This window comes from Suillus subaureus, assembly GCF_016647635.1.
Source record: "Suillus subaureus strain MN1 chromosome Unknown BJ212scaffold_2, whole genome shotgun sequence".
Taxonomy (NCBI): Eukaryota; Fungi; Basidiomycota; class Agaricomycetes; order Boletales; family Suillaceae; genus Suillus; species Suillus subaureus.
In genome coordinates, this window is record NW_024538558.1 from 2,339,738 (window position 1) to 2,360,501 (window position 20,764).

At 48.8% G+C, this 20,764-nt stretch overlaps 7 protein-coding genes across 7 annotated transcripts; 3 read left to right on the forward strand and 4 right to left on the reverse strand.

Annotated features, from left to right (window-relative positions):
- Position 1: 1 nt before the first annotated feature.
- BJ212DRAFT_1319245 (uncharacterized protein) lies at positions 2 to 1,403 on the forward strand. Its single transcript, XM_041334352.1, has 3 exons — positions 2 to 336; positions 390 to 883; positions 950 to 1,403. The coding sequence occupies exons 1-3, from the start codon at positions 102 to 104 to the stop codon at positions 1,280 to 1,282; spliced, it is 1,062 nt and encodes a 353-aa protein (XP_041199540.1). The 5' UTR covers positions 2 to 101; the 3' UTR covers positions 1,283 to 1,403.
- BJ212DRAFT_1319248 (V-snare-domain-containing protein) lies at positions 1,404 to 2,422 on the reverse strand. The gene is made up of 6 exons (XM_041334353.1): positions 2,179 to 2,422; positions 1,986 to 2,120; positions 1,873 to 1,943; positions 1,733 to 1,819; positions 1,602 to 1,684; positions 1,404 to 1,551 (listed from the first exon to the last, which is right to left on the reverse strand). The coding sequence occupies exons 1-6, from the start codon at positions 2,359 to 2,361 to the stop codon at positions 1,427 to 1,429; spliced, it is 684 nt and encodes a 227-aa protein (XP_041199541.1). The 5' UTR covers positions 2,362 to 2,422; the 3' UTR covers positions 1,404 to 1,426.
- An 870-nt stretch (positions 2,423 to 3,292) lies between these two features.
- BJ212DRAFT_339095 (uncharacterized protein) lies at positions 3,293 to 4,527 on the forward strand. Its single transcript, XM_041342954.1, has 4 exons — positions 3,293 to 3,343; positions 3,400 to 3,579; positions 3,644 to 4,035; positions 4,099 to 4,527. The coding sequence occupies exons 2-4, from the start codon at positions 3,546 to 3,548 to the stop codon at positions 4,417 to 4,419; spliced, it is 747 nt and encodes a 248-aa protein (XP_041199542.1). The 5' UTR covers positions 3,293 to 3,343; positions 3,400 to 3,545; the 3' UTR covers positions 4,420 to 4,527.
- BJ212DRAFT_339005 (lethal giant larvae like, C-terminal-domain-containing protein) lies at positions 4,502 to 8,874 on the reverse strand. The gene is made up of 17 exons (XM_041342953.1): positions 8,554 to 8,874; positions 8,362 to 8,487; positions 8,220 to 8,301; positions 8,127 to 8,157; positions 7,924 to 8,072; positions 7,803 to 7,867; positions 7,733 to 7,755; positions 7,586 to 7,663; positions 6,596 to 7,534; positions 6,129 to 6,543; positions 5,910 to 6,077; positions 5,488 to 5,862; positions 5,327 to 5,432; positions 5,020 to 5,273; positions 4,816 to 4,966; positions 4,689 to 4,758; positions 4,502 to 4,634 (listed from the first exon to the last, which is right to left on the reverse strand). Exons 1-17 carry the CDS (start codon positions 8,699 to 8,701, stop codon positions 4,584 to 4,586), a joined length of 3,231 nt encoding a protein of 1,076 aa, XP_041199543.1. The 5' UTR covers positions 8,702 to 8,874; the 3' UTR covers positions 4,502 to 4,583.
- A 183-nt stretch (positions 8,875 to 9,057) lies between these two features.
- Positions 9,058 to 13,983, reverse strand: BJ212DRAFT_1475623 (uncharacterized protein; the record flags this gene model as incomplete). The annotated part of the gene is made up of 6 exons (XM_041339255.1): positions 9,058 to 9,775; positions 9,825 to 10,103; positions 10,155 to 12,755; positions 12,805 to 13,709; positions 13,767 to 13,858; positions 13,908 to 13,983. 6 exons carry the CDS (start codon positions 13,981 to 13,983, stop codon positions 9,058 to 9,060), a joined length of 4,671 nt encoding a protein of 1,556 aa, XP_041199544.1.
- A 2,085-nt stretch (positions 13,984 to 16,068) lies between these two features.
- Positions 16,069 to 17,555, reverse strand: BJ212DRAFT_1444231 (FAD dependent oxidoreductase; the record flags this gene model as incomplete). Its single annotated transcript, XM_041337932.1, has 8 exons — positions 16,069 to 16,156; positions 16,210 to 16,564; positions 16,622 to 16,729; positions 16,776 to 16,989; positions 17,040 to 17,114; positions 17,167 to 17,206; positions 17,262 to 17,332; positions 17,385 to 17,555. The coding sequence occupies 8 exons, from the start codon at positions 17,553 to 17,555 to the stop codon at positions 16,069 to 16,071; spliced, it is 1,122 nt and encodes a 373-aa protein (XP_041199545.1).
- Positions 17,556 to 18,396: 841 nt separating this feature from the next.
- Positions 18,397 to 19,937, forward strand: BJ212DRAFT_1259233 (UV radiation resistance protein and autophagy-related subunit 14-domain-containing protein; the record flags this gene model as incomplete). The annotated part of the gene is made up of 6 exons (XM_041330002.1): positions 18,397 to 18,461; positions 18,518 to 18,705; positions 18,752 to 19,039; positions 19,095 to 19,266; positions 19,344 to 19,628; positions 19,706 to 19,937. The coding sequence occupies 6 exons, from the start codon at positions 18,397 to 18,399 to the stop codon at positions 19,935 to 19,937; spliced, it is 1,230 nt and encodes a 409-aa protein (XP_041199546.1).
- Between the last annotated feature and the right edge of the window lie 827 nt (positions 19,938 to 20,764).

Sequence of the window (20,764 nt, forward strand, 5' to 3'; positions counted from 1 at the left end):
ATGTCGATCACTTCAGTTGATCACACACTGAACTACTTACCTTCGGCTATTACAAACTTGAGCCTGTGAGCCCAGCTTCGGAGTGACATCGAGCAATCGATATGTGTTACGAGCATGACATTTCTGATACTATTTCTCATCGGGACACCCTTCCTCCACCGTCAGTCTTGCGACATGTCGTCGATGTACATTGTCATCCCACCGACTCAGAGATTCTAGTGAAGTCAATGGACAACTTACCCATCATCATCGGTGCCATGTCCACTTTTCAGGCGGACCAAGGATTAGTGCGAGACTTGGCTACTGCATTCTCAGACAAAGTCGTACCTTCCTTTGGTTAGCTATGAATCGGTTGATCAATCCTGTGATACTACTGATTTTGATGCTAGGTTACCATCCGTGGTTTTCGCACTGGATCGCACTGGCACCATATGAATCAAAGGAAGATCATTATAGGTGCATATTCAAGGATGCGGATGAGCACCTGGAGGCCTTCCAAAAGTTGCTTGTTCATCTGCCTGACCCAGTGACACTACAAACCGTTCTGGAAGACGTTCGTCAGAATTTAATGGCTTTTCCAAGCGCAATGCTTGGAGAGGTTGGTATCGACAGAGCTTTTCGGGTGCCTTACGATTACTTCTCGTCACCTGGAGAATTGACGCCCTTCACGGTACCCTTTGAGCACCAGTTAGCTATCCTTGAAGCACAGCTTGATCTAGCAGCAGAGCTAGGCCGAAACGTCAGCATGCATAGCGTTAAAACGCAAATGGCTACTGTGGAACTCTTAGACCGTATGGCTGATAAGCATGGCGAGCATTGGATTAAAATAAGCATTGATATTCATAGCTGTAGCCTTAGCCCGCAAACGTGGCTGTCCATCGAGGTATGTACCCTGTGACCTGACCCGACTGTCTCATTTGCTTGTATTGAGCTAAATGGGCTTTTGCAGAAGCGTCACCCAAATGTATTTTTGTCTCTCTCAACAGTTATCAACAGTCGGTCACCAAATCATCGAGCACTGATCGCTGCGTGTTCTTCGCGCCGTATCCTTGTTGAATCGGATTGCCACAAGATCGAAGATTGTGTGCAGAGCACTTGGGACATGGTGCTTATAGTTGCTGAAGTAAAAGGATGGCTAGTTGAATCGTCCTGGGAAGAGGTCGTAGAGGAAAGCCAGCAGGGAGTTGTCCGACATTTGGAAAACAATTGGAAGGAATTCGTGCAAGGAAACCATATCGGACTTAGCAAGGTCAGCAAACGAACGACCGGGAAGCGGCAATAGAGTTTTTACCAGGCACAATCAGAATGTTATCCATGGCAATCTGCTCAGACTGGATCGCAGTTGACTGGTATGTAAGTTCATTATATAACTGCCAATGTATTAAACAGAATTTTATTGAATGGTCCATGAATAATGAAAATGGTATCACCGCGACATGTAGCTTATAAGTAGGAGTAAGCACCCTCCAATAAGAATGCCAAGGATGATAGAGTCTCTCCGCCGTCGGCTCTTGATCATGGAAAGAAGATTGTTGATGCCAGGTATCGCACCTGTGCCGATCGTCAGTATATGTTATTACGACTGTGCGCAGGATACTGACTTATGACACCAGTCATGCGCGTGTTTATACCGGCCAAAGACATGCTTTGGCGCGAGAATTCTGCCCGAGTTTCATATGCTTGGCTACGGCAGAACATTCAGCGAAGAATAACAAGTGAGGATGAAGCTTACTCGAGAATCTGGTCTGTCATCGAATGGGAGCTGTCGATTCTCCCTCTTTCCGCCAGCAGTGAGTCTGCCGCGGAAGATTTGTATGCCCTGTCACAAGAGGGTCACCAACAGGACATTACGCAAATGGACACAGAACTCACTCGATGTCATTCCGAACGCCCGAAAGTAAGTTTACTTTGTCAAGTGCATGCTGGACATTTGTCTGCAAGGTATTAGGAGAGCTAAGTTCACATAACATTGAAACGGAACAGACCTTCGTTCTGCGCAGCTCCTTTGCATAGTCCTGATAAACTTCGCCATGTCTCTGGATTGCACGGGACATGGATTGTGATGGCGGGGTGTCCGGGTTGTTTGAGAGTGCGAGTAATTCATCATTGGTTTCTCGTAGCTAAACATATGTCCTTGTAAGCTACTGGTATGCGTGCTGGGGCACCTGTGTGTCCCACCTTCTCCAGGAGGTCCTCGACTTCGCCTTCAACGTCTTTCCAGCGTTCGCGCGAACCTCCCGCCTCGATGTCGTCCTGGTTTCTCGTTATTGTTGATGCTAGGCGGGAGTACGACGTAAGCTTTGTGTCGAATAAAGACTCCAGAGTGCGGCACTGCCTGTGCAAAGACTCATAATCTGTCATGACTGATAGTACTTGGTGGTATATTCCCAATGCCAGCAGGGTACTGGCAATAGTAACACGTCACTGTCACAACGATATTCAGTTTTGTCACAATGTCTGTGCCTTGTCGACTAGCATTTTGGATAGCTTCTGCCAATACTAACGATCAGCTTGGAGGTATATAAACTTCCTCAATGCTGCTGCTTCGCCTTAACCTTATTTCATCCCGCCTGCCGTTTAACTATCTTCAAGTATTTTACATAATAATGTCCTCTGCCAAGAACGCGTCTGGTCTGATCCCCCCAGACCAAATTTCTTGAGGAAAGGAGTCCCAGCACAGAGAACAGAAGGCTCTTGTAGCCGTCAAGGAGGTCCGTTCGATGTGCACTGAAGATACTATTTGGTGGATCTTGTCGGTATCCCAACGGATCCAAACTCCATTCGATCTCAGTTCATCATCGGTCTTGCAAAGGTATGCTGTCTGCTTCATCTATTCAATTTCGCACCTTGCCGACAACCCATTTCTAACTCTTCGGGAAGACGGATACCCAAAATTCCGCATCCTCGAGAACTCTCCTTTGGTCTCTCTTGGTAGATCAGAATGTAGCGTACTACCGCGATGCTTTTCAAGCGTCCTCCCCTACTGAGGTTCGTAATGACACAGCATTCAGAATCATGGTCTTATCATTCTTCGCAGACGGTGAATTCTCTCTCGACTCTCGAGCTTGGCAACGAAGGAAGGCTGAGGTGTCATACAGAAGGGTGGGGTTATGAGAAGTCATCCACCCCTAGGGATGATCGATGAGCACAGGAAGAAATTCTTTGCGTCCGCAATCAACGCCATTTTGACGGCACATAGTGAGAGTCCGCGTATAAGCATGTCATACTGTGGGATATGTGATTTGCATGATAAATGTTGCCGCCGCCGCGTAGTCCCCGGTACATACATTTGTACGCGTAAGCTGTCCTTGCGTTATGGTCTCTTACCATACTTTGACGTGATGTGTGTGTATAACCGAATGGCTCGCCCTTAATTATGGTCGCTGATTAGCATATCAGGCTCGTGTCAATTGCTGTCTAGCCGGCTGGCCGCGTCAGCCCGCACAGTGTTGGAAGGGCTCACGATGACCTGAAGGGATACTTAAACCCAAGTACACCAGTAGCACTCAGGACAACCCTTCAACCAACTTTAGCCACCTTCAATCATGAAGCTTATCCTAACAGGTGTCACCGGTGCTGGTATGTTACCATCTCTATCCGGGCGTGGAGTCCCAAACCTAACACATCCTTACTTATCTGCCAGCTGGTATCCAAATCTTTCGTCAAGCAGTATTAGATGCAGCCATCACGAAGATCACAGTACTCTCTCGTAGAGCACTCCCATCATGGATGGATATCCCCGAAAACGACAAGACAGATGTTATAGTTCTGAAAGACTTCTTGGATTACCCTAGTGATCTTCCTGCTCGTCTGGCAGAGCATGACGCCTGCGTTTGGGCACTGGGGAAGAGCTCAGTAGGTCTGTCAGACGAGGAATACACACGCATCACATACGACTACACCATGCACTTCGTGAACTCCCTGCAAGAAACAAGGACGAAGGACAAAACGGGAGAGCCGTTCAGATTTGTTTTCGTTTCAGGAGAGGGCGCAGATCCATCTGGAAAAAGCAACCTCAAGTTCGCGAGAATCAAGGTATGCGCCTGTTGCTTGATACGTCAGTACTCGCAAGCATTGGAATGCTCACGCCACATCTAGGGCATGACTGAAAAAGCTCTCTTTGATCTCCCTCAGTCCTCCAACATTACAGCATCTGTCATGCGACCTGCTTACTTCTTTCCCTCCAAAGATCACCCATCAGACCGAGATAACATTCGTTCATCAACAGCAAAGGCTATGGATTGCTTCATGACGCCCATTATGAAGACCATCCTGCCCTCTATGTATACACCGATTGAGGACCTCGGGCTTTTCGCCGTAGAGGCAGCTAAGGGCCGATGGTCAGATGAAAGGTTGTTTCCAAACTCAAAAATGAGGGAGTTGATCAAGGCGTTGCGCACTCTGGAAATCCAGCAGTGAACAACATTGGCATTTAGAAGACTAAATACACATCATGTCCCACAATTACATATCATTGCACGGCTGGAATGTCCTATAGTACACGGATATATATAATGGTATACATCGAGAACTTCGAATCTCGAGTGTCATTGGCGGGTATGACGTGTATCCTGTTGATCAGCTCAGAAACCGAACCAACGTCTGGCGCTCTGCTCAGTCGCAAGTCTCTTAGCCTAATCAAGGTTAGCACCCCGGACAGATATGACAACTAGTAACTGAATGTTTACCTGCGCCACCATATCTTTGCTCCCTTGATGTAGGGAATCAATCCGTTGTTCAATGTTTCCCAACATCTCCCTTTGGTTCTCATTTAGCACTGACATTGGAGAAGTGGTCGGACGATCATGTACGCACCCCCTTTCAGCAAGAGCATCGTTTAGACGATTATAGACGCCACTGCGAGCGTTCTCCATCGTCTTCGTGACACCGGGTCCATAATCGGTGGTCGTGTCCTGTAGTGTTTGCACAGGATCTGGTGGCGGTATAGGTCTGTCTGGGCCCGCAACTATATCGATGCTCTAGATCAACAATTGAAGGGGTTCGAGTGACTTAACGTACGTAGTGCATCGAGCTGTTCTCCGGTCATAATAGGTTTCCCATACCGGAACCATGAGCCCAGCAACGAAGGGGGTCCAACGGACACTGGCTGCGGGTAAGGGGGGATTTCGCGGTGGAAACTTGTCACATCAACGATCGGCTGATCATAAACACGACGGGTCTTGAAAAGTGTGCCGAATACGATCTGTTCAAGTACGCCTGACTCGTGATGCCTTGAGGCAATGAAATCTCCTGTTTCATCCACAGACACGACACTGGCAAATAAACACTCAAGAGCCCGGCCAAAGTGCAATTTGGGAGTACGTACTTTTCGCACACTTTTGCAAGAGGGAAGGTATGCAGGTGCTCGAGATAAGGTAAAGAGTAAACGATAGCTTCTGGTTTGTCATTGAATGCTACAAACACGTGAGAATCTGGGTTTGTTGTTAGCACTAGTTTGATTGTTAGGCTCCGAGCTAATGAGCTCACTGTTCTTCTCAATCACTTGAACGTGTCCAACTTTGTTTTTCTTGCTATTCCATTCTACTTTGGAAATCCTCTCCCCTGAGATATCAAGCATACAACGAGCACCCTTGGCACTCGCTGTCACCCAGAGGCAACGTGCAGGATTGCTATCTCTAGTCTGAAGAGAAGCGGCAAAACGTGATCGATCGGCACGCCAAGTAGTACCTTTCTGCGAATCGATCACGAAAGAACCGCCTTGCATGACATTCGGGAGGCCCTCGATCCTGGTGACATCTTGTGCAAAATCATACAGCGAAGACTCAGGATCCCGGATTATCTTGAAGACCTGCGTGTTGCCAGACTCATGGATGGCGATCAGCCGCACAGCTAGCTGTGCATCTAGTCATGGGTTCAGATAGAGTTTTATCGTATATACCAGTGCATACCCATGCTGACAGGAGAAACGGTCCACGTCAGAGAGACAACAGGATCTGCATCTTGATTGCGGACCAGAAGCTTAGACTGCCTTTTCTGACGCTGCGGTCTGAGGAGAGATGGTCCACGCAGATCGATCACTGCGACAGAACCATCAATGTAACCAACACCAACGAAACCTATTTTACGTTAAGCAATTCATGTAACACTGCGCCCGAAGGAGAACATACCTATGTCCGACAATGCGCAACATGTCAAGGAAATATTACCGCGAGGCAGCATCAAGAAGGGATGATACCTTGTCCCTGGTCGTAAAGTGACATCACCCAGCAGGACAAACTCTTTGTTTCCCTCTATTTCGATAAGAGGGGTGACTTGTGTGGTGTTCAATTGATATATCACCAGGTCGCCTGACTTCAGTAGCACGACACACTCCAAGGATTCGGGGGCTAATTGAACAGTGGCAACTTCTGGGGCACTGGGCAGTGGTAGACAGCTGAGATCTATAGTGAGGTCATGAATTGCGAAAGGGTAATTCTTCTGAAGGGGAGATGTGCTGGAGCTGATGAGAAGCTGAGGGCTGGCGTCGTAGAAACGAATAGTTAAGTCGCGATGGCAGGTGATAAGGATTCGGCGCGGATGGCTCTGAAGCGCAGTGTTAACAATCAATAATTATGGGCAATCAATCAATCAGTACCCTGGAGAGCCTCAGCTCGCTGAGTCTTTTATCGTCTATCCATGCAGACCCTCCAGCTATGGGTAAATCCGTATCACCTGGCACGAGCTGTTGTCCTACAAGTACATCATGCATACTTCGTTGTAGAGTCAAGAGCTGTACATAAGATACCCCACCAAGCCCACTGTACAATTTTGAAGGAACGTGCATTGGTAGAGGTTCTTCTCCACTAAGTGTCATATCCTCGAGCGTCGCGGAAAGGTCATGTATAACATCGCCATGTTCGCTGATATTCTGGACGTCTGTTCTCGGCAGCGGAGACATTATTTTCGGAGGCAGGAACTGTCGAGCCTCAACCATCCGTGAATCAGAGGCCCCAGTGAGGAAAAGTACGGCAACAGGATCCCAACAACCAGAAAAATGCGGATTAGACTTTGGAAAGAGGACGAAGTCATAAATAGGACCCGATGATAGATAACAAGTTATTTCTAACGGAATCACTGAAAGTCGCATTGCCTTCCGGATAGAAGCGTGGAGCCCAGTTTTGGAACTAGATGGAGCAGGAGGTTCCGGAGAGTTGAGAGCAGGCATTGTGTGTACAGTTAACCGGCAAGGGTCGTTACTTCTGTCGCCTCCCAAAATGACGAGAGCAGTTGCTCCTCCTCGGGGATCTGAGGAGTTCGGGAAGCCACACCAAGCGACCCTATAGATTGGCTGACGTTCTGACACATTAGTCCCCTTTTCTTCTGAAGGACCCCCGTTTTGCAGGAAGTTTTCAAGCTCCTCTCCGTTTATGACGTTAACGTCCAAGTCTGTGGATGTTCGCACCATCAGAGGCTGATCTTCGTCTTCCACCGCCCAAAAGGCAACACAACCATCTGCATAACCCACGGCGAAGAAATGCCCAGCTGGGTGAATAGCTACGGAAGTAACGGAAGGCCATCGATGTGTGAGCACTTCCTTGGAGAGTATGAGTCTACGATACACTGTGGTCGGAAAGCTCTGACTCACCGCTTGGTTATATCCTCCCCCTCCTGGCGCACCGGCAGGGATTACAAGTTCGTACGCCCGTAGAATGTTACGTGAAGACTGAAAAGGGAATGAACAGTTACTCTTGGCAGACACGACGGTACAATGACAATGAATTCAGATACACACCAGGTCGTACAGTACCACTCCCCCTAAAGATTGTTTCAGGGACTTGTATTTGATCGTAGAAATCACTGACCGCCGAAGGCCACAAATATTAAGTTGAGGTCTCGTGGATGTGCGACTAAATCGACAGGAATATTGCTAAGGCCCAATGTAAGCAAGCCTCAACAGCAACATGCCAGTGTTGTTGCACGGACCAACCAGGCAATGCATGCAAGGGATCTACCACACTGCTCGCGATCTTAGTCTGAAACATATTCCACAAGTTCGGGATGACATAGGGTGACTTCTTCAAACACAGAAGATCGTATGTTCTGATCTCTCCCGATTGCAGGGCAAGAAAGACCTGGAAAGGGCGATCTTAGAAATGTCTAAGAAACTCTTGAGTTTCAGTACCCACATGGGTATGCGAAGGTGATAACATGACAGCACTTGTGTTCAGATGCTGTGGGTCAGCAGACGTCGTTATTACAGCAATTGATTACTTGCGCACTTGATAGCATGGTCGAATCTCGTTGACTTCGGCGGTTCGTTCAAATCTTTCAAGTTCCAGATATGAAGTCGATCGCACTCATCTAGTGGTATGAAGTTTCAGCAATTAAGAGAGGTTGACGTACTGGCGTAGTACAGCTTACCGACAGAGAGGAGTTTGTCCGTGGAGGCGGCAAACTGCAAAATCTTGACCGAAGAACCTTCTGGCGTCTGTACTGAACTCTCTACACCAGGACCGCCTACCACGCAAATCAGACCGCTTGCTGTGCCTGGAAGCAAAAAGAGAGTAGTGCCTGAGTCACAGTTCAAAGACGACTCAAGTTGAGAGATCTCACCGACAGCCAAAAGGCTCAATGTGGGCTCGTAAGTCAGCACCCTTGTGTCCAATAAATAGTCAACGGTTCGCAGCCTGCCAATATCCCAATCGTCGGGGTCTCTTTGATCAGTCGAAAGATCTGCAAGAACGTGTCTCTCTCCGAACATCTCGGACTGCCGGGGTGTCTTCCTCGGCGTCGGGACGCTTTCAAGTTAGCCCTGTCCTGTTATCATGAATTATCACAATCAACCTGCTCTAAGATTAGCCAGCGGCAGGCGAACTAGGTGCTGCGGTGATGGCCAGAAACAAAGTATTAAACGGTTCAAGTTTCCGCCGATTCAAGTTCCTCACGCTGTCGGTGTGAGAGGAACTTGGATCGAATAATTCTCCTTCTACATAATAGCCCTTAGCTAAAGCGCTTGTGACCACGCTTTCGACGACGGAGTGTATGGATGCTGACTGACTGACTAGAAATACAAAAGTAGGTAAAGGTAGATGCTACAACGCTAAGAAACAGAGTCCATCATGACGATCTCGGAACATTTGGCATCTTCTCAAACACGTTCGCTCGCGAGGATACAACTCTGCCACCTGGGTTATTGGATTGAGGCACTCCGCCTCTGATCTTCCCTAACCAGGTCCGTTTAGACGAATTTCTAGAGGTTTGAGGGTCGGATGTGGACCGAGGACTGTTCGTAACGTCTGAGATAGTAGTTGTGACTCGTTTTCCTGGTGAAGGCAGGCTAGCTATGTTTCTGGCAGAGCGTACTGGCGTAAATCCGGATCGGCTCGAGTGCAACGTTTTCCGGAGACGTGGCGTAGTGGCCGCCTGCATGTCCGAGTCGCTTGTATAGCGGCCCTCGGGTGGAACGGTTTCCCTGTCATCACAATCTGGTGCGCGTCTCTTCTTTCCAGCAGATGTCGGTACCTCCTCTTCAGGGATTCCGGTTTGCATCATACTTGGCTGCATGGGTTTCCTCTCTGGTGTCTGTGATCGGGATGCTGCTGAGGTATTCGACATTGTTCGATCTCGACCCAGGATTGGTTTAGTATCTGTGAATATAGACACCCGGGGCACAGGAGGGACAATGGGCGGCCCTGTTTGCACAGACGGTGCAGCAAGGTTGACCGGTGGGGTTTGTGCAGATTCTTTGGTAGAAGCAAGTTTGCTTTGAAGGTTCTGTACCTTGCGTGTCAAAGCCTCCACTTTCGTAGACAATTTCTTGTTCGCTTTCAAAGCTCTGTCATAATGTTAGTCTAGGTGAGGGAATCGCAAGTGAATTCGCTTACTCCAATATCCGATCGTCATAATCTTCAATTTCAGAACACTTGCTTTGCAATAGCTGATCCATTTCGCGATTTTTCTCCTTCAATTCAGCGACGACGTCACGAAGTTTAGGTTCCGAACGGACTGCGTCCAATTCCCATCGGAGGGATGACATCGCCTTCTCATGTTGTGTTGTTTGAAGTGCAAGGCTAAGCTCGGCCGTTTTGCCCGCCTTTTCAGACTGAGCGAGTCGGAGCTGTATCTGTTCGAGGGTCTCCTTGAGGGAGGAATTGGTTATTTCGCTGCTCATTGTTCGTCAAGATTGTGCCTGTGAAGAGGGCGAGCTTACTTACCTCTCCCGTACTTGTTGCTCCAGAAATCTCGTTAACGACATCGAGCGCTGAATCTCTGCTTCCAAGCTGGTGGTCTCCACTTGCAGCGATTGTTTCTCTGCCTGGAGACTTGATAACTCAGCTTCAGCCTGCTCCAGTCGCCAGCGCGTGGCTTCATTGACCTGTTGAAGTTCCGCTTTGAGGGCATCAAATTTGACTTGATGATCTGCATGTGAAGAGAGCTGGTCATTGAAAGCTGCTTGATCTTGCTTGCGACAGGCAACTTCATTCTGCAACTGTGTGTGCAACAAATCCTGCTCCCGGGATCGTTCGTCAAGGCTGATACGCAAGTCTTGAAGATCTGTTTCATTGGCTTTGAGAGCAGCGTCTTTCTGCTCCTGATCGTCCTGCAATTCGCGAACTTGTTGTTCTGCTTCTCGCAGAGCATCCATGTGGGCTTGCCTTGCTAGTTCAAGTTCGTTGGTTGACTGTTCCACGAGGTTCGCAAGACGCTGGCATTCCTCTTTGGCAACAGCGAGTTCGTTCTGGGTGTTAGATAGCGTCTTTTGTAGGATATCAAGTTCTTCAACATGTCTGACACGTAGAGACTCCTCCGTCACGGTTCTTCTCTGATTATCGTCCGTGAGAGCTGCGATCTGATCGTTCAGCTCTCGATTGCGTTCCTGCACTTCTGCAAAGCGAAGGTCGGCACTTTGCAAAAGCTGCGTAGCCTGTGAAAGCTCTTGGCTCGTGTGCTCGAGGCGCTCTCGCAAGTCTCTGACTTCGACAGCATAACGAGCATGCAGATCCTGTAACTCAGCGTTACTCTCGCTAGCTTGAGGTTCCTGGATGCGTTCCTGAAGGTCGTCCTGAGCTCTAGACAAGGATTCGCAGGTGATCTGATAGCGGGTGCGAAGCTCGTCGAGTTCGTCCTGCAATGACTGCAGCTGTCCTTGATATTCTGAAATGCGACGAGTCGAAGCAGCGGCTGACTCATTGGATATTTCGGCAAGATTTTGCTCAAGTATAGCTAACCTTGCATCGCGAAGTTCTAAAGTGGCCACCTTGTCTTCGAGTGCACAGCGGCAAGATGTAAGTTGGGCTTGCAACGCCGCGACATTTTGACGAGACTTCTCCAAGCTGCAGTCACTGCTGCTCAATGCCTCGCGTACAGTCGCAAGCGAGACCACTAGCTGATCCATTTCGGTACGTTCTTGTGACCGGAGAGCTTCAAGACAACTCAGTGATGCGACGCTCTCCGTCAAGTTTTGGATAAGCACTTCTTTCTCGCCAGCAAGCACTCTTATATCTTCAGAGAACTCCAAGTTCTGGGCCGTAAGAACAGCTATCTTGGACAACATCTGCGGTTCTTCGGCGAGGTGCTGGTCGACCATGAGTTGGGCGCGGCGAGCATTCGACGTCGCTTGAGCGACTATGGCTACCATAGACGATAGCTCATCACTGTGGGTGGCTTTGAGACTGACGTTCTCCTCCTGCAACTTTTCCACCTCGAGCTCTGCTGCCTCAAGGCTGGTGACAGCTTGGTCGCGAGCATCTCTAGCCTCCGCACAGTCTTCGACCATCGCCTCCTTTTGGGCCGACATCATCTCCAGCTCCGACATCATCTCGGAGATCCGTTCCTCCTGGAGTTTGAGGTTGGTCTCCAGGCGGCGAATGTCATGTTGGTGGACGCCGATCTGTTCCGTGCGACGGTTGACACGACCTTCAAGTTCCTGTATCTGCTCACGAAGCGCGTGAGCTACCCCAGTTGCCGACATGGTAGATAATTGTTGCGCTTGCAGAGTGCTATAGCGGTTATGAGCGTCTGTTAATTCTTCCTGTGCAACCTCTAAGTCTGTTTGGAGATTCGTGACTTGGAGGCTGAGTGAATTACGTTCCGATTCAATGTTTTGGTACGCTCTTGTAAGCTCAGCTAGTCGTTCCTCTGTTTGCTGGAGCCCATTGCGGGTGTCCTCGTGAGATGACTCCGCTGCCTGTACTTCGACAGTCAAAGATTGGACTTTGACTTCCAGCTCTGTGACCAGTAGGAGCAGGTGACTATGCGACTCTGCTGATGCAGTCAACTGCTGGCACGAGACCTCGAACTTGTTTTGAAGGTCTCGTAAAGTGGCATCTCGTTCTGCGACTAATTGGGAGTGGTCAAGGACTTGGTTTTGCTCGGCAGCATGCAAACGACTGCGTAGGTGATCCACGACGACGCCCAGGGCTGTAACGAAAAGAACAAGACGCTTGCTTTGCTGATTGTAGGCTGAGACTTCGTCCGCCTCCTGGGTAAGCGTGTGAATGCGCTTCTCCAAAGTTTGGACTGTGATTTGAGCCTCGGTCTCGGAGAATTCGAGGGCACGTCGTAGGTCATCTCGCTCGCTTCGTATTCTGTCTACAGCCCTGAGCAAAGTTTCAATGTAGTTGGCGAGCGTTGCTTCATCGGGGTGAGCAGATCCGTTGGTATTGATCGGTGGCAGCGGAGTAGAGCAATTTGGGTATAAGAAGCTGCTGTCGAAGTTGGATCGGATGTCCTCAACATCAATATCCATATGATCCTGATCGGTGGCCGTCGACTCCTTATCGCACCGGAGATCCATAAGCTCTTGTTGTAATCCACTAGTTCAATTTCAGCAATTCATCGGGCTAGTGACCAAGTATTGCATACCTCTCAGTGACCATCAGAGCTCTAACACGCTTCTCGCTGTCATGGAGCAGCCGATTCGCTCTGTCTAGCTCCTGATGTAAATTAGCGCATGCGTCTTGTGCTTCCTTTTTCTCCTCCATGAGGTCTCGCACTCTCTTCTCTGAGCAGGTAAGCTTCTCCGACTCAGCACGTAGCTTTCTTTGCAGCTTATCGTACGCCGCCTGCGTGGGTCCACTCTGCTGCTCGCGCAGCAGACTCTCCAATGTTTCTATCTTCACTTCATCTTCGTCGATCCTCTTCAACAACTCTTCCTCCCTCTCCATTGCGTTCCCCGGGCCCTGACTAGATTTCAGTACCTCCAGCTCCTCATCCTTGTCCTCTATCACTGATCTGAGCTCTGCGATACGGGCCTGCATAATCTTCTCAGCTGAAAACTGCGTATTTTGTGTCTTGACAAGATCTTCCCGGGCTCGAGCGAGTTTCGTTTCCATGTCGCGCAAAACCTTCTCTTTATCCGCCAGGAGAATCTTTGTATCGTTAAGTTCTTGTTCCAATGCTGGTGATCTGAAACTAGACACAGAGGAAGACCGAGGCCTTCCACCCCGCTGCGGCAATCGAGAAGTAGCCGTCGGCTGGGGTTTTGTATTTTCCAGCATCCTCTCCAGCTCACGCACACGAGACTCCATATTTCGCTTCTCTATCTCCAGTTTAAAAGTCTGAGCTCTGATTGACTCCGATTGGCAAGACATGGTGTCAAGCGTTGCCTCGAGCTCCCGTGCTGTTCGTTCCTCAGCTTTCAGTCTGTCCTGCGCAGCAAGAAGTGCAGCTTCTCCATTCCTAGATGCCACTTTCTCGATCTTGAGTTCGTCTGAGCGCCGCGCCAGATCGCTTTCAAGCCTAAGAGCACGGTCGGCCTCGGCGCTGAGCTGTTGAGCTACGAAGTAAGTGGACGTGGATAATCAAGTAGACAGAAATCAAATGACCTTGTACAATGTTTCATTTAATGACGTCTTTATCTCCTCTAGTTCGGCCTCTCTCTTCATTAGGTGGCTTCGCAGGCCTGCATTCTCGGTGTCTGAGCAGCAAGTCAGGAAAGATTGTTAGATTACGCGCTAAAAGTGTACCTTGGCTTGCTAATTTATCTTTGAGAGCTTGCGCTTCTTCAGACACATCGTACTTTCCGATGTCCTTGAGGGACATGACTGTTGTTGTCGAACACTACGAAAGTACTCTAGTGGCAGGACCACGGAAAGAATGCCAGCACTGGCAGCACAGAAACCAAATACAGTTCAACAAACCGACGCGTCGTGTCACGTGATCGCGTTTCTTTCAGTCTGAGTCGGAGGCTCTGTTCTGACTAAGTTCTGACTGTGTACATAAGTATGTCCGACTTATTTTGTTGTGGTCCTCGGGGCAACGTCTAGGCTATTGACATGGTCTTGTGGTGCACATTGTGTGCGAGTCTGTGCTGTTCACAATTCGCAAATCTGCGTGAGTATGTATCACTTTCTACTTTCTTTCCACGACAAATGCTATTTCAAATTGCCTGATCTTGATACGAAGGAATGACTATATTCTTTCGATAGAGCTAGCCAGGGGAGACTACCGCTGATGGACGACGAACCTGTTTACTATTATACAATTGACACTCCTCGTATCATTGTCCGTCCAAGGTGGTCAGGATGAAAATCTCAAAGCGCCACATGCTACCTACTCTGAACTTTCATCGAGAAGGTGCAGACGTAGTTGCGAACAACCGAGCAGAAACCAATGTCGACCGAATGGAATGAGGCAGGCCACTACTATTGCTAAACGAGATCGACACCGGAAGGTGTCACGGACCAATAGACGATTCCATGCCTTGTGGATTCAGCGAGTAACACTTGAACAAGCGACAAAGCAAGCAGCCGCTCTAATTCAACAGTAATGCCTGTGGCTAACCTTGGCTGGCTTACATTGTGTCGGGTCACGTCCGACCCACGGAGGCTTTGGATGTCCAAGCTAACTCACCAAAATACACGTCGTAAGTACTTCAGTTTGAATTGTTCGTCCATTATGCAAGTCTCCCTCGTCCAAGCGGTGTTATGAAGTTAGGAACCAATAATGCATCGTACCATCGATGCGAAAGCAGGTACGACTCGCTAGCTAGTCTCCAAACTCCGGAATTTGGCACAAAGATTTAACCACACTTATTCCTACTAGGGCCAAACTGGTCAGGAGTCAATCCTGGACGCAAACAAAACCAGCTTGTATTCACACTGTCAGGGATGTACGTTGGAACACATTCATAGCCAGTGCATATGTGGTACATTTGGATGGGATTTATTTACACTGACAGGACGTAGATGAAACAGCAATAACGGCGAGGATCTGCCAGTTGAAGGAGACATGTTCCTTGTGCGATGTAATCTCAAATATACAATCTAAAAGGATCGCTGCTTGCTTTTTACGTCCTGAGAATAGTACTTGCTCTGGGCAGAACTCCCCTAGGGCCACTGCAAGAATGTGTGGCAAAGCTTACGCCACATCAAACAGCATATGGGATTGTGCTCATATGTGCCAACAGATAGCCAAGAGGCTCCAGTTCTATTATCCTATTGGCGGAAGTCTTACAAAACACGGTTTTCCATTTCAACCCGCCGCCGTACGTACGAAGAGCCAGACACCCATATCACACCGTAGTAAGTCGAAGCTTTTGAAGTCTGAATTTGCCAACGGTACAGATACAGGCACGTATAATTCCCTTAGTCAGACTATATGGAAGGAAGACAGTTGTTCCTTTTTGAATGTGTATAACGGCCCCGTATAGTTCTGCCTTATAGCGACGAGCCTATAAACTACTTTGCCAGCAGCAATTTGTAGTCAACATTTTCACGTTTTGCCACCATAATACTTTCACTTTGAGTTAAGTTTCTGACGAAGCCATCGCAAGACTCGTATGTGGCAAAGCCCACCTTTCAATTCAGTACTCATCTGTGGTTAGTTATTTGGAAAGTGGATGTCAAACCCGAAAGCACCTGCACTAAGTTCATAAACCTTATGGAGAACGTACGACCTTTGACAATTCAATGTTCGACATCCGTAGTGCCAACGGAAAGACAACGGGTTCCTCGGAGGAAAGTCCAGAGCTGCAAACCCTAGTCAGAGCGCACATCAACAGCAATCTGATTAAATGGCCAATAGAAACATGAAGGAGCGTCAATAGGAAAGTATATTTGCAAAACAAATGTTAGCGAAGGCGCGAAAATTTGGCACTACAAGACCCACTACCAAAGTGGCGGAAATCTAGATATTATGGTTTAAAACAACTTGGGCCTTCACCAATCCCAGCACTTCTTCTGCAGCACCCCAGGACCTCTGGAAACCTGCCGGTCTTGTGAAGGTGTGTTAGGCAATCGTATTCAAACTTTCTAGGGCAAGGCTTACCCAAAACCATAAGCATGTGCAACGAGCATGGATTGTTCACAGTCACGGTCACTTGTGGGATTCCCATTCCACGGAATAAGGTCATGCGTGCTTTGCAAGGGCAACGCGATTCGCTCTAGCTCGACTCGTGGCCCTTCTTCTCTTCCAGGTCTTAAACCAACATTATGTTTCAGGATTCTCGAGTCGGCACTCTTTAAACAAGGGGCCAATACGGCGCAGCGATCAAATATTCCTCTCGCGATCTGCATATCTAAAGAGGTGTCCCAATTCCTGGACTGGAATGTCCCACCGAGGATCGCAGTGTCAGGTTGACCTTTTCCAGGACGGGGAATGATGTACGTAGATTCCTCGGTCTCTAGATCGCAGGGCTTTGATGAGGGACTGGTTACCACTGCTCATTCCGGATACGCACCTGACCTGACAAGCAAACACTCCTGCAGACCTGGTGCATGTACCAAGATCGTTTGTCCGCGAATGGGGTATAGTTTTGTGTCTTCCACTCCAATAATGGATTTCGAACCTTTGGGCTGATGTTACGAGAGCTACTTCCGCAAGAAACCCCTTACCAAGCGAAGACGCATTTACCAGAATGCCATCGGGCCCCACCAGGCTCCTCAACTCGTCCAAACTCCTCACATTTCTGCGTTCAAACGTGACTCCGCAGGAGATCAGTTCGGATTGGAGCCATGGAAGATATTCGGCTGGATTGACTGAAACTGTGTCGAATGCGACTCCAGCTTTGAATGGCTCAGGGACGTCAGAGGGGGAAAGTATCCTGATCTGCCCCCACGTTTGTCCCAGTGTCCGCAGTCATGAAAAAAACTACATACATTTTGCACAAGGTCTTTCCACCACAAATCTGAAATATTTTCCCTTTGCGCGGTATAAAGCCTCGTGGGTAATAGCTGGGTTGCTCCTTACTCGCGATCGAGGACGACTGGAGGGGTTAAGACTAACCTTAACCAACCCTGTTGGGATCATGTCCCATAACTTGTTACTTGGTTGTTGCAGGATCAGCTGGCATGCATTTCCCAGTCAAAGATCACACATACAAAGTTTTCTCCTCCCACTTCCTGATTCGTTCATCCTTGCCTCCAAGTTCCATGGGAGACCAATTAGCGCCCTGATTGTCCTTCAGAAGTTGTCAGACTTATAATATTATGAACAAAACTCACAGCGTATGGACTAGCCCAACCTTGAGAATCCATGTCTTCGGGCAGTTCTCTAGCAATGACCCTGATATTAAAAGAGACATCGTCGTCCAGGGCAGCGAGGTACGCAATCGTTAGGCCAAGCACACCTGCTCCAAGGACGACGAGAGATTGCTTTGCTTTCGTGGTAGACATCGCTGATAGTAGGGGTCTGTAGTAGGGCCCGTGGCTGATTAGCATCTGACACAACAACGATGACAAATTCACCAGGCACAACTAGAGTCACCAGACCGTCCAAATTCTTTCTCGGTCTCAAACTCCTGATAAGCGGTCTTCCGTTTCGATTAGAGCGCACATTCTCTGATCTCGTGTGTATTAGTATGGTTAATGCGAACGGAGAGTCAACTGTTTACATAACGCATCTGCTAACCATTGTCAGCAAAAGCAGAAGCAAGCTATTGTGAACTCTCCTATGAATCCCTCAGTCGACACATTTGAAAATTTCGTGCAAACCTTCGACACCACAGCGCCATAAAAGCTGTAGGGGCTTGGAAGTCCACCCGCCGTCGACATGCTCACAAGCACATTCGTGAAGAGGTTGGCAACTTGGCATTGCTGCATAGGATCATGAAGCATCCTTTGGGTTGGGTACTTTTGCTCTTGACCGAGCCTCGTAATGCAGATGCCAAAACTGCTGGTCCGGAGAGTGTCTCGCTCGGCGACGAGTTGTCGCTGAATTTGTGGCTCTTGAAGAGTTGAGAAAGACTGAAGAAGTTTAGAGCATTGACAGAGTTAAAGTGCTCGAGGGAAATGCTTTTGATTTTGGGGAGTTAGATCGGATCGGACAAGGAATAATACCAAAGGTTATTCTGGATGAGGATGGGTCTATTCATTCACTAGCATTGCTCAACGGACAGTTCTTTGGAGGTTCATCTCAGCACCGTTTACCGCAACATGCCGTTGGTGTCTTACGTCATCCAGCACTGTGGCATGTAAACACTTTTACAGTGCCCTTCTTGAAGCTTCTGAAGATGCGATGGAGTGTAAGAACTGCGAGCTGAGACAACGTCAGTACTATTGCGCAAACTGTCTGAGAAACCAGTACGCAAAACACCTGTCATGAAACGCAACCCGTGCTGACCTTGCCTGACACACAGTCTACGCGATTTCCGCCATCAAATTCACCATTTTTCCTCGGACAGAAATGACCATGTTACTCGTGCGTCCCGGGCATTCAAGTCTATTGAATCTGGTCGCCTCCTTCGTGCAGAGATTGCACGAGTGGACCACAACCTCGACCACTTAGCAGATAGCCTTGCCAAAGTGAGAAGAGACTGCGAGAGCAGTACGTGTCTTACCCTTGCTCACGTGCACTGTTCTAAGTGATCTAGAGCGCGATCGCCTCCGTACCCTCCGAGAGACCCTTGCTCAGCGCAGACGCACACTTAACGCTGCACGTCTCCTTCCACCCCAATCACAAATGCTTACCAAGGAATCTCAGGAGCTCTCTGTGCTGAGTCAAACTATTGCTAGAGCACGCTCAGGCCTTGTCCAGGAGCTAGTGGAGGTATTTCACATTGTCGAAGTTGGCGGACGACCTGCGGTAGGCGGCCGGCCAGGCGCGAGGGGAGAGTGGACTGTTGGCGGACTAGTTCTTCCAGTACCAGGGGATGTTAGACGTATGTTGCAATTGCTTACTACGCCAAGAATCTGATCACACAAGGCGTATCATAGGATACCCACCGGATCATATCAACGCTGTGATAACACATACCATTCACTTTTTAGGACTTCTTACTTTCTACCTAGGCATCAAACTCCCTTTTGAAGTTTCGTGGTCTTGCAGAAGATTCGGTGTCGGTATACCTTGGATTGGAGCAGGACGAGGGAGTGAATCCTGGGCAAAGTGCGTCTACTGTTTTCACTTACTGTATTTTCGGCTTCAGTTTTTTTTTACCAATCATCATCTCCTCCCACGGACAGATGGACAGCCAAACACCCTTTGCACCTCACCTCGAATCCTTCCTCTACTCCGTCTTCTCCCTCCTCCTCTCCATCCCGTACACCACCTGCCTCACTAGCTGACTCAGAAGCTCCAGAACAAGCACCAGCACACGGCCAAAACCAATCGTTCACGACCGGCCTTGCAATGCTTCTCTACAACGTGTGTTATCTTGCTCATAGCCAAGGTGTCGAGATTCCTTTGTCCCAGGCGGGCGATGCATTGAGTAATTTGTGGGCTGTATGTTGCAGTGGAGAGCTTGGGCGGTGAGTCTTCGGCGCTTTATTCCTGTATTCATTTTGTCATCCGAAATGTACGTTCTTATGTTGATCTCCCATTACAGTCGGTCGCACTCTACCACCCCGCTCCTCTTACCCCCAACCCCTCCCTCGTTCACGCTTGACTTTGCCCAGGTCCTCCAAGCCACTGCTGCTAGTCCTGCTCGGGCAGCACGAATACGGCCGGGACGTTCAGCGCAAGAAGCTGGCATCAGCAGAATGAGGAGTGAACGTATTGTAGAGGAGGAAGATGGCTGGGATGTGGTAGAACTTGGTGGAGAAGAGGGATTTGGATAATTTCACGAGCCCGGGAGAGATGGTTAATGATTAAATGGTGGTGACTATGGATGTTTTGGACAGTTCGATTTATGACTCCACAGGCGACCATTGGATTTGCATCAATTTTGTGAGTACATGTGTATATAAACAATCGGGATTGGCCTGTATCTCATCCTGCTAGCTTTGTATCTACTTAGAAGCCTATGATGGCGCTGGCATGCATGTATTTCGTACTCATATATCTTGCATCTTGGAACGCGTGTTTGGTTTGACTACTCACAGGGCCGGTCCAAAAAAACGCAAAACACCAGCGTGTTCAACCAAGGCAATAACCCTAGACGAGTGTAAGCACAAGCAATAGCACCTAACTCGACACAAGAACCGCCCTGGACCATTATCATGAGACCCCGTCTTTAAAACTTGGGTAGTTTCATCTGCTGACTATTCGAAACCGCTTGGTACGCACCGTCTGCTCCCACACTGAAACGACCATATGATGTTATCAGCGCCGAGTCCTGCATTGCGCCCGCGCTTGCTGCGTGCTTCTCAGCTTTCTCCCGTGCGAGGGGCTGCTGCTCTGATGGACGAAAAACGGCGGGATGAGAACCGGGGGAAGGAGTTCTTCAGAGAAGGGAAAGTTGGGGGAGATCTGTGCAAGCTTGAACTGGCGGATTAATATTAATGGTTTGTCACTTCAGCAGTACTAGTGGTGCACGGCTGAGAGCTTTATGAAAAGGCAGAATCGGGATCTAACATTCACGAAAGACGTTATGAAACGCGGGGAAGTAAAGTAGCGAGCACTGATTCACGCTGCTTCATGCGCTCGAGACTTCCATTTATCGTCA

Excerpts from the sequence above, each read along its gene's own strand:
- BJ212DRAFT_1319245 (XM_041334352.1), top strand. The coding sequence starts at position 102 with ATGTGTTACGAGCATGACATTTCTGATACTATTTCTCATCGGGACACC. Across the intron at positions 337-389 it reads CAAAGTCGTACCTTCCTTTG|GTTACCATCCGTGGTTTTCG; the intron begins GTTAGCTATGAA and ends TTTTGATGCTAG. Across the intron at positions 884-949 it reads AAACGTGGCTGTCCATCGAG|AAGCGTCACCCAAATGTATT; the intron begins GTATGTACCCTG and ends GGGCTTTTGCAG.
- BJ212DRAFT_1319248 (XM_041334353.1), bottom strand. The coding sequence starts at position 2,361 with ATGACAGATTATGAGTCTTTGCACAGGCAGTGCCGCACTCTGGAGTCT. Across the intron at positions 1,944-1,985 it reads AGGAGCTGCGCAGAACGAAG|ACCTTGCAGACAAATGTCCA; the intron begins GTCTGTTCCGTT and ends AGCTCTCCTAAT. Across the intron at positions 1,685-1,732 it reads ATGACAGACCAGATTCTCGA|CCAAGCATATGAAACTCGGG; the intron begins GTAAGCTTCATC and ends GTTCTGCCGTAG.
- BJ212DRAFT_339095 (XM_041342954.1), top strand. The coding sequence starts at position 3,546 with ATGAAGCTTATCCTAACAGGTGTCACCGGTGCTG. Across the intron at positions 3,580-3,643 it reads AACAGGTGTCACCGGTGCTG|CTGGTATCCAAATCTTTCGT; the intron begins GTATGTTACCAT and ends CTTATCTGCCAG. Across the intron at positions 4,036-4,098 it reads TCAAGTTCGCGAGAATCAAG|GGCATGACTGAAAAAGCTCT; the intron begins GTATGCGCCTGT and ends CGCCACATCTAG.
- BJ212DRAFT_339005 (XM_041342953.1), bottom strand. The coding sequence starts at position 8,701 with ATGTTCGGAGAGAGACACGTTCTTGCAGATCTTTCGACTGATCAAAGA. Across the intron at positions 8,158-8,219 it reads AGATTCGACCATGCTATCAA|TGCTGTCATGTTATCACCTT; the intron begins GTGCGCAAGTAA and ends TCTGAACACAAG. Across the intron at positions 7,756-7,802 it reads AATATTTGTGGCCTTCGGCG|GGGGAGTGGTACTGTACGAC; the intron begins GTCAGTGATTTC and ends AACAATCTTTAG.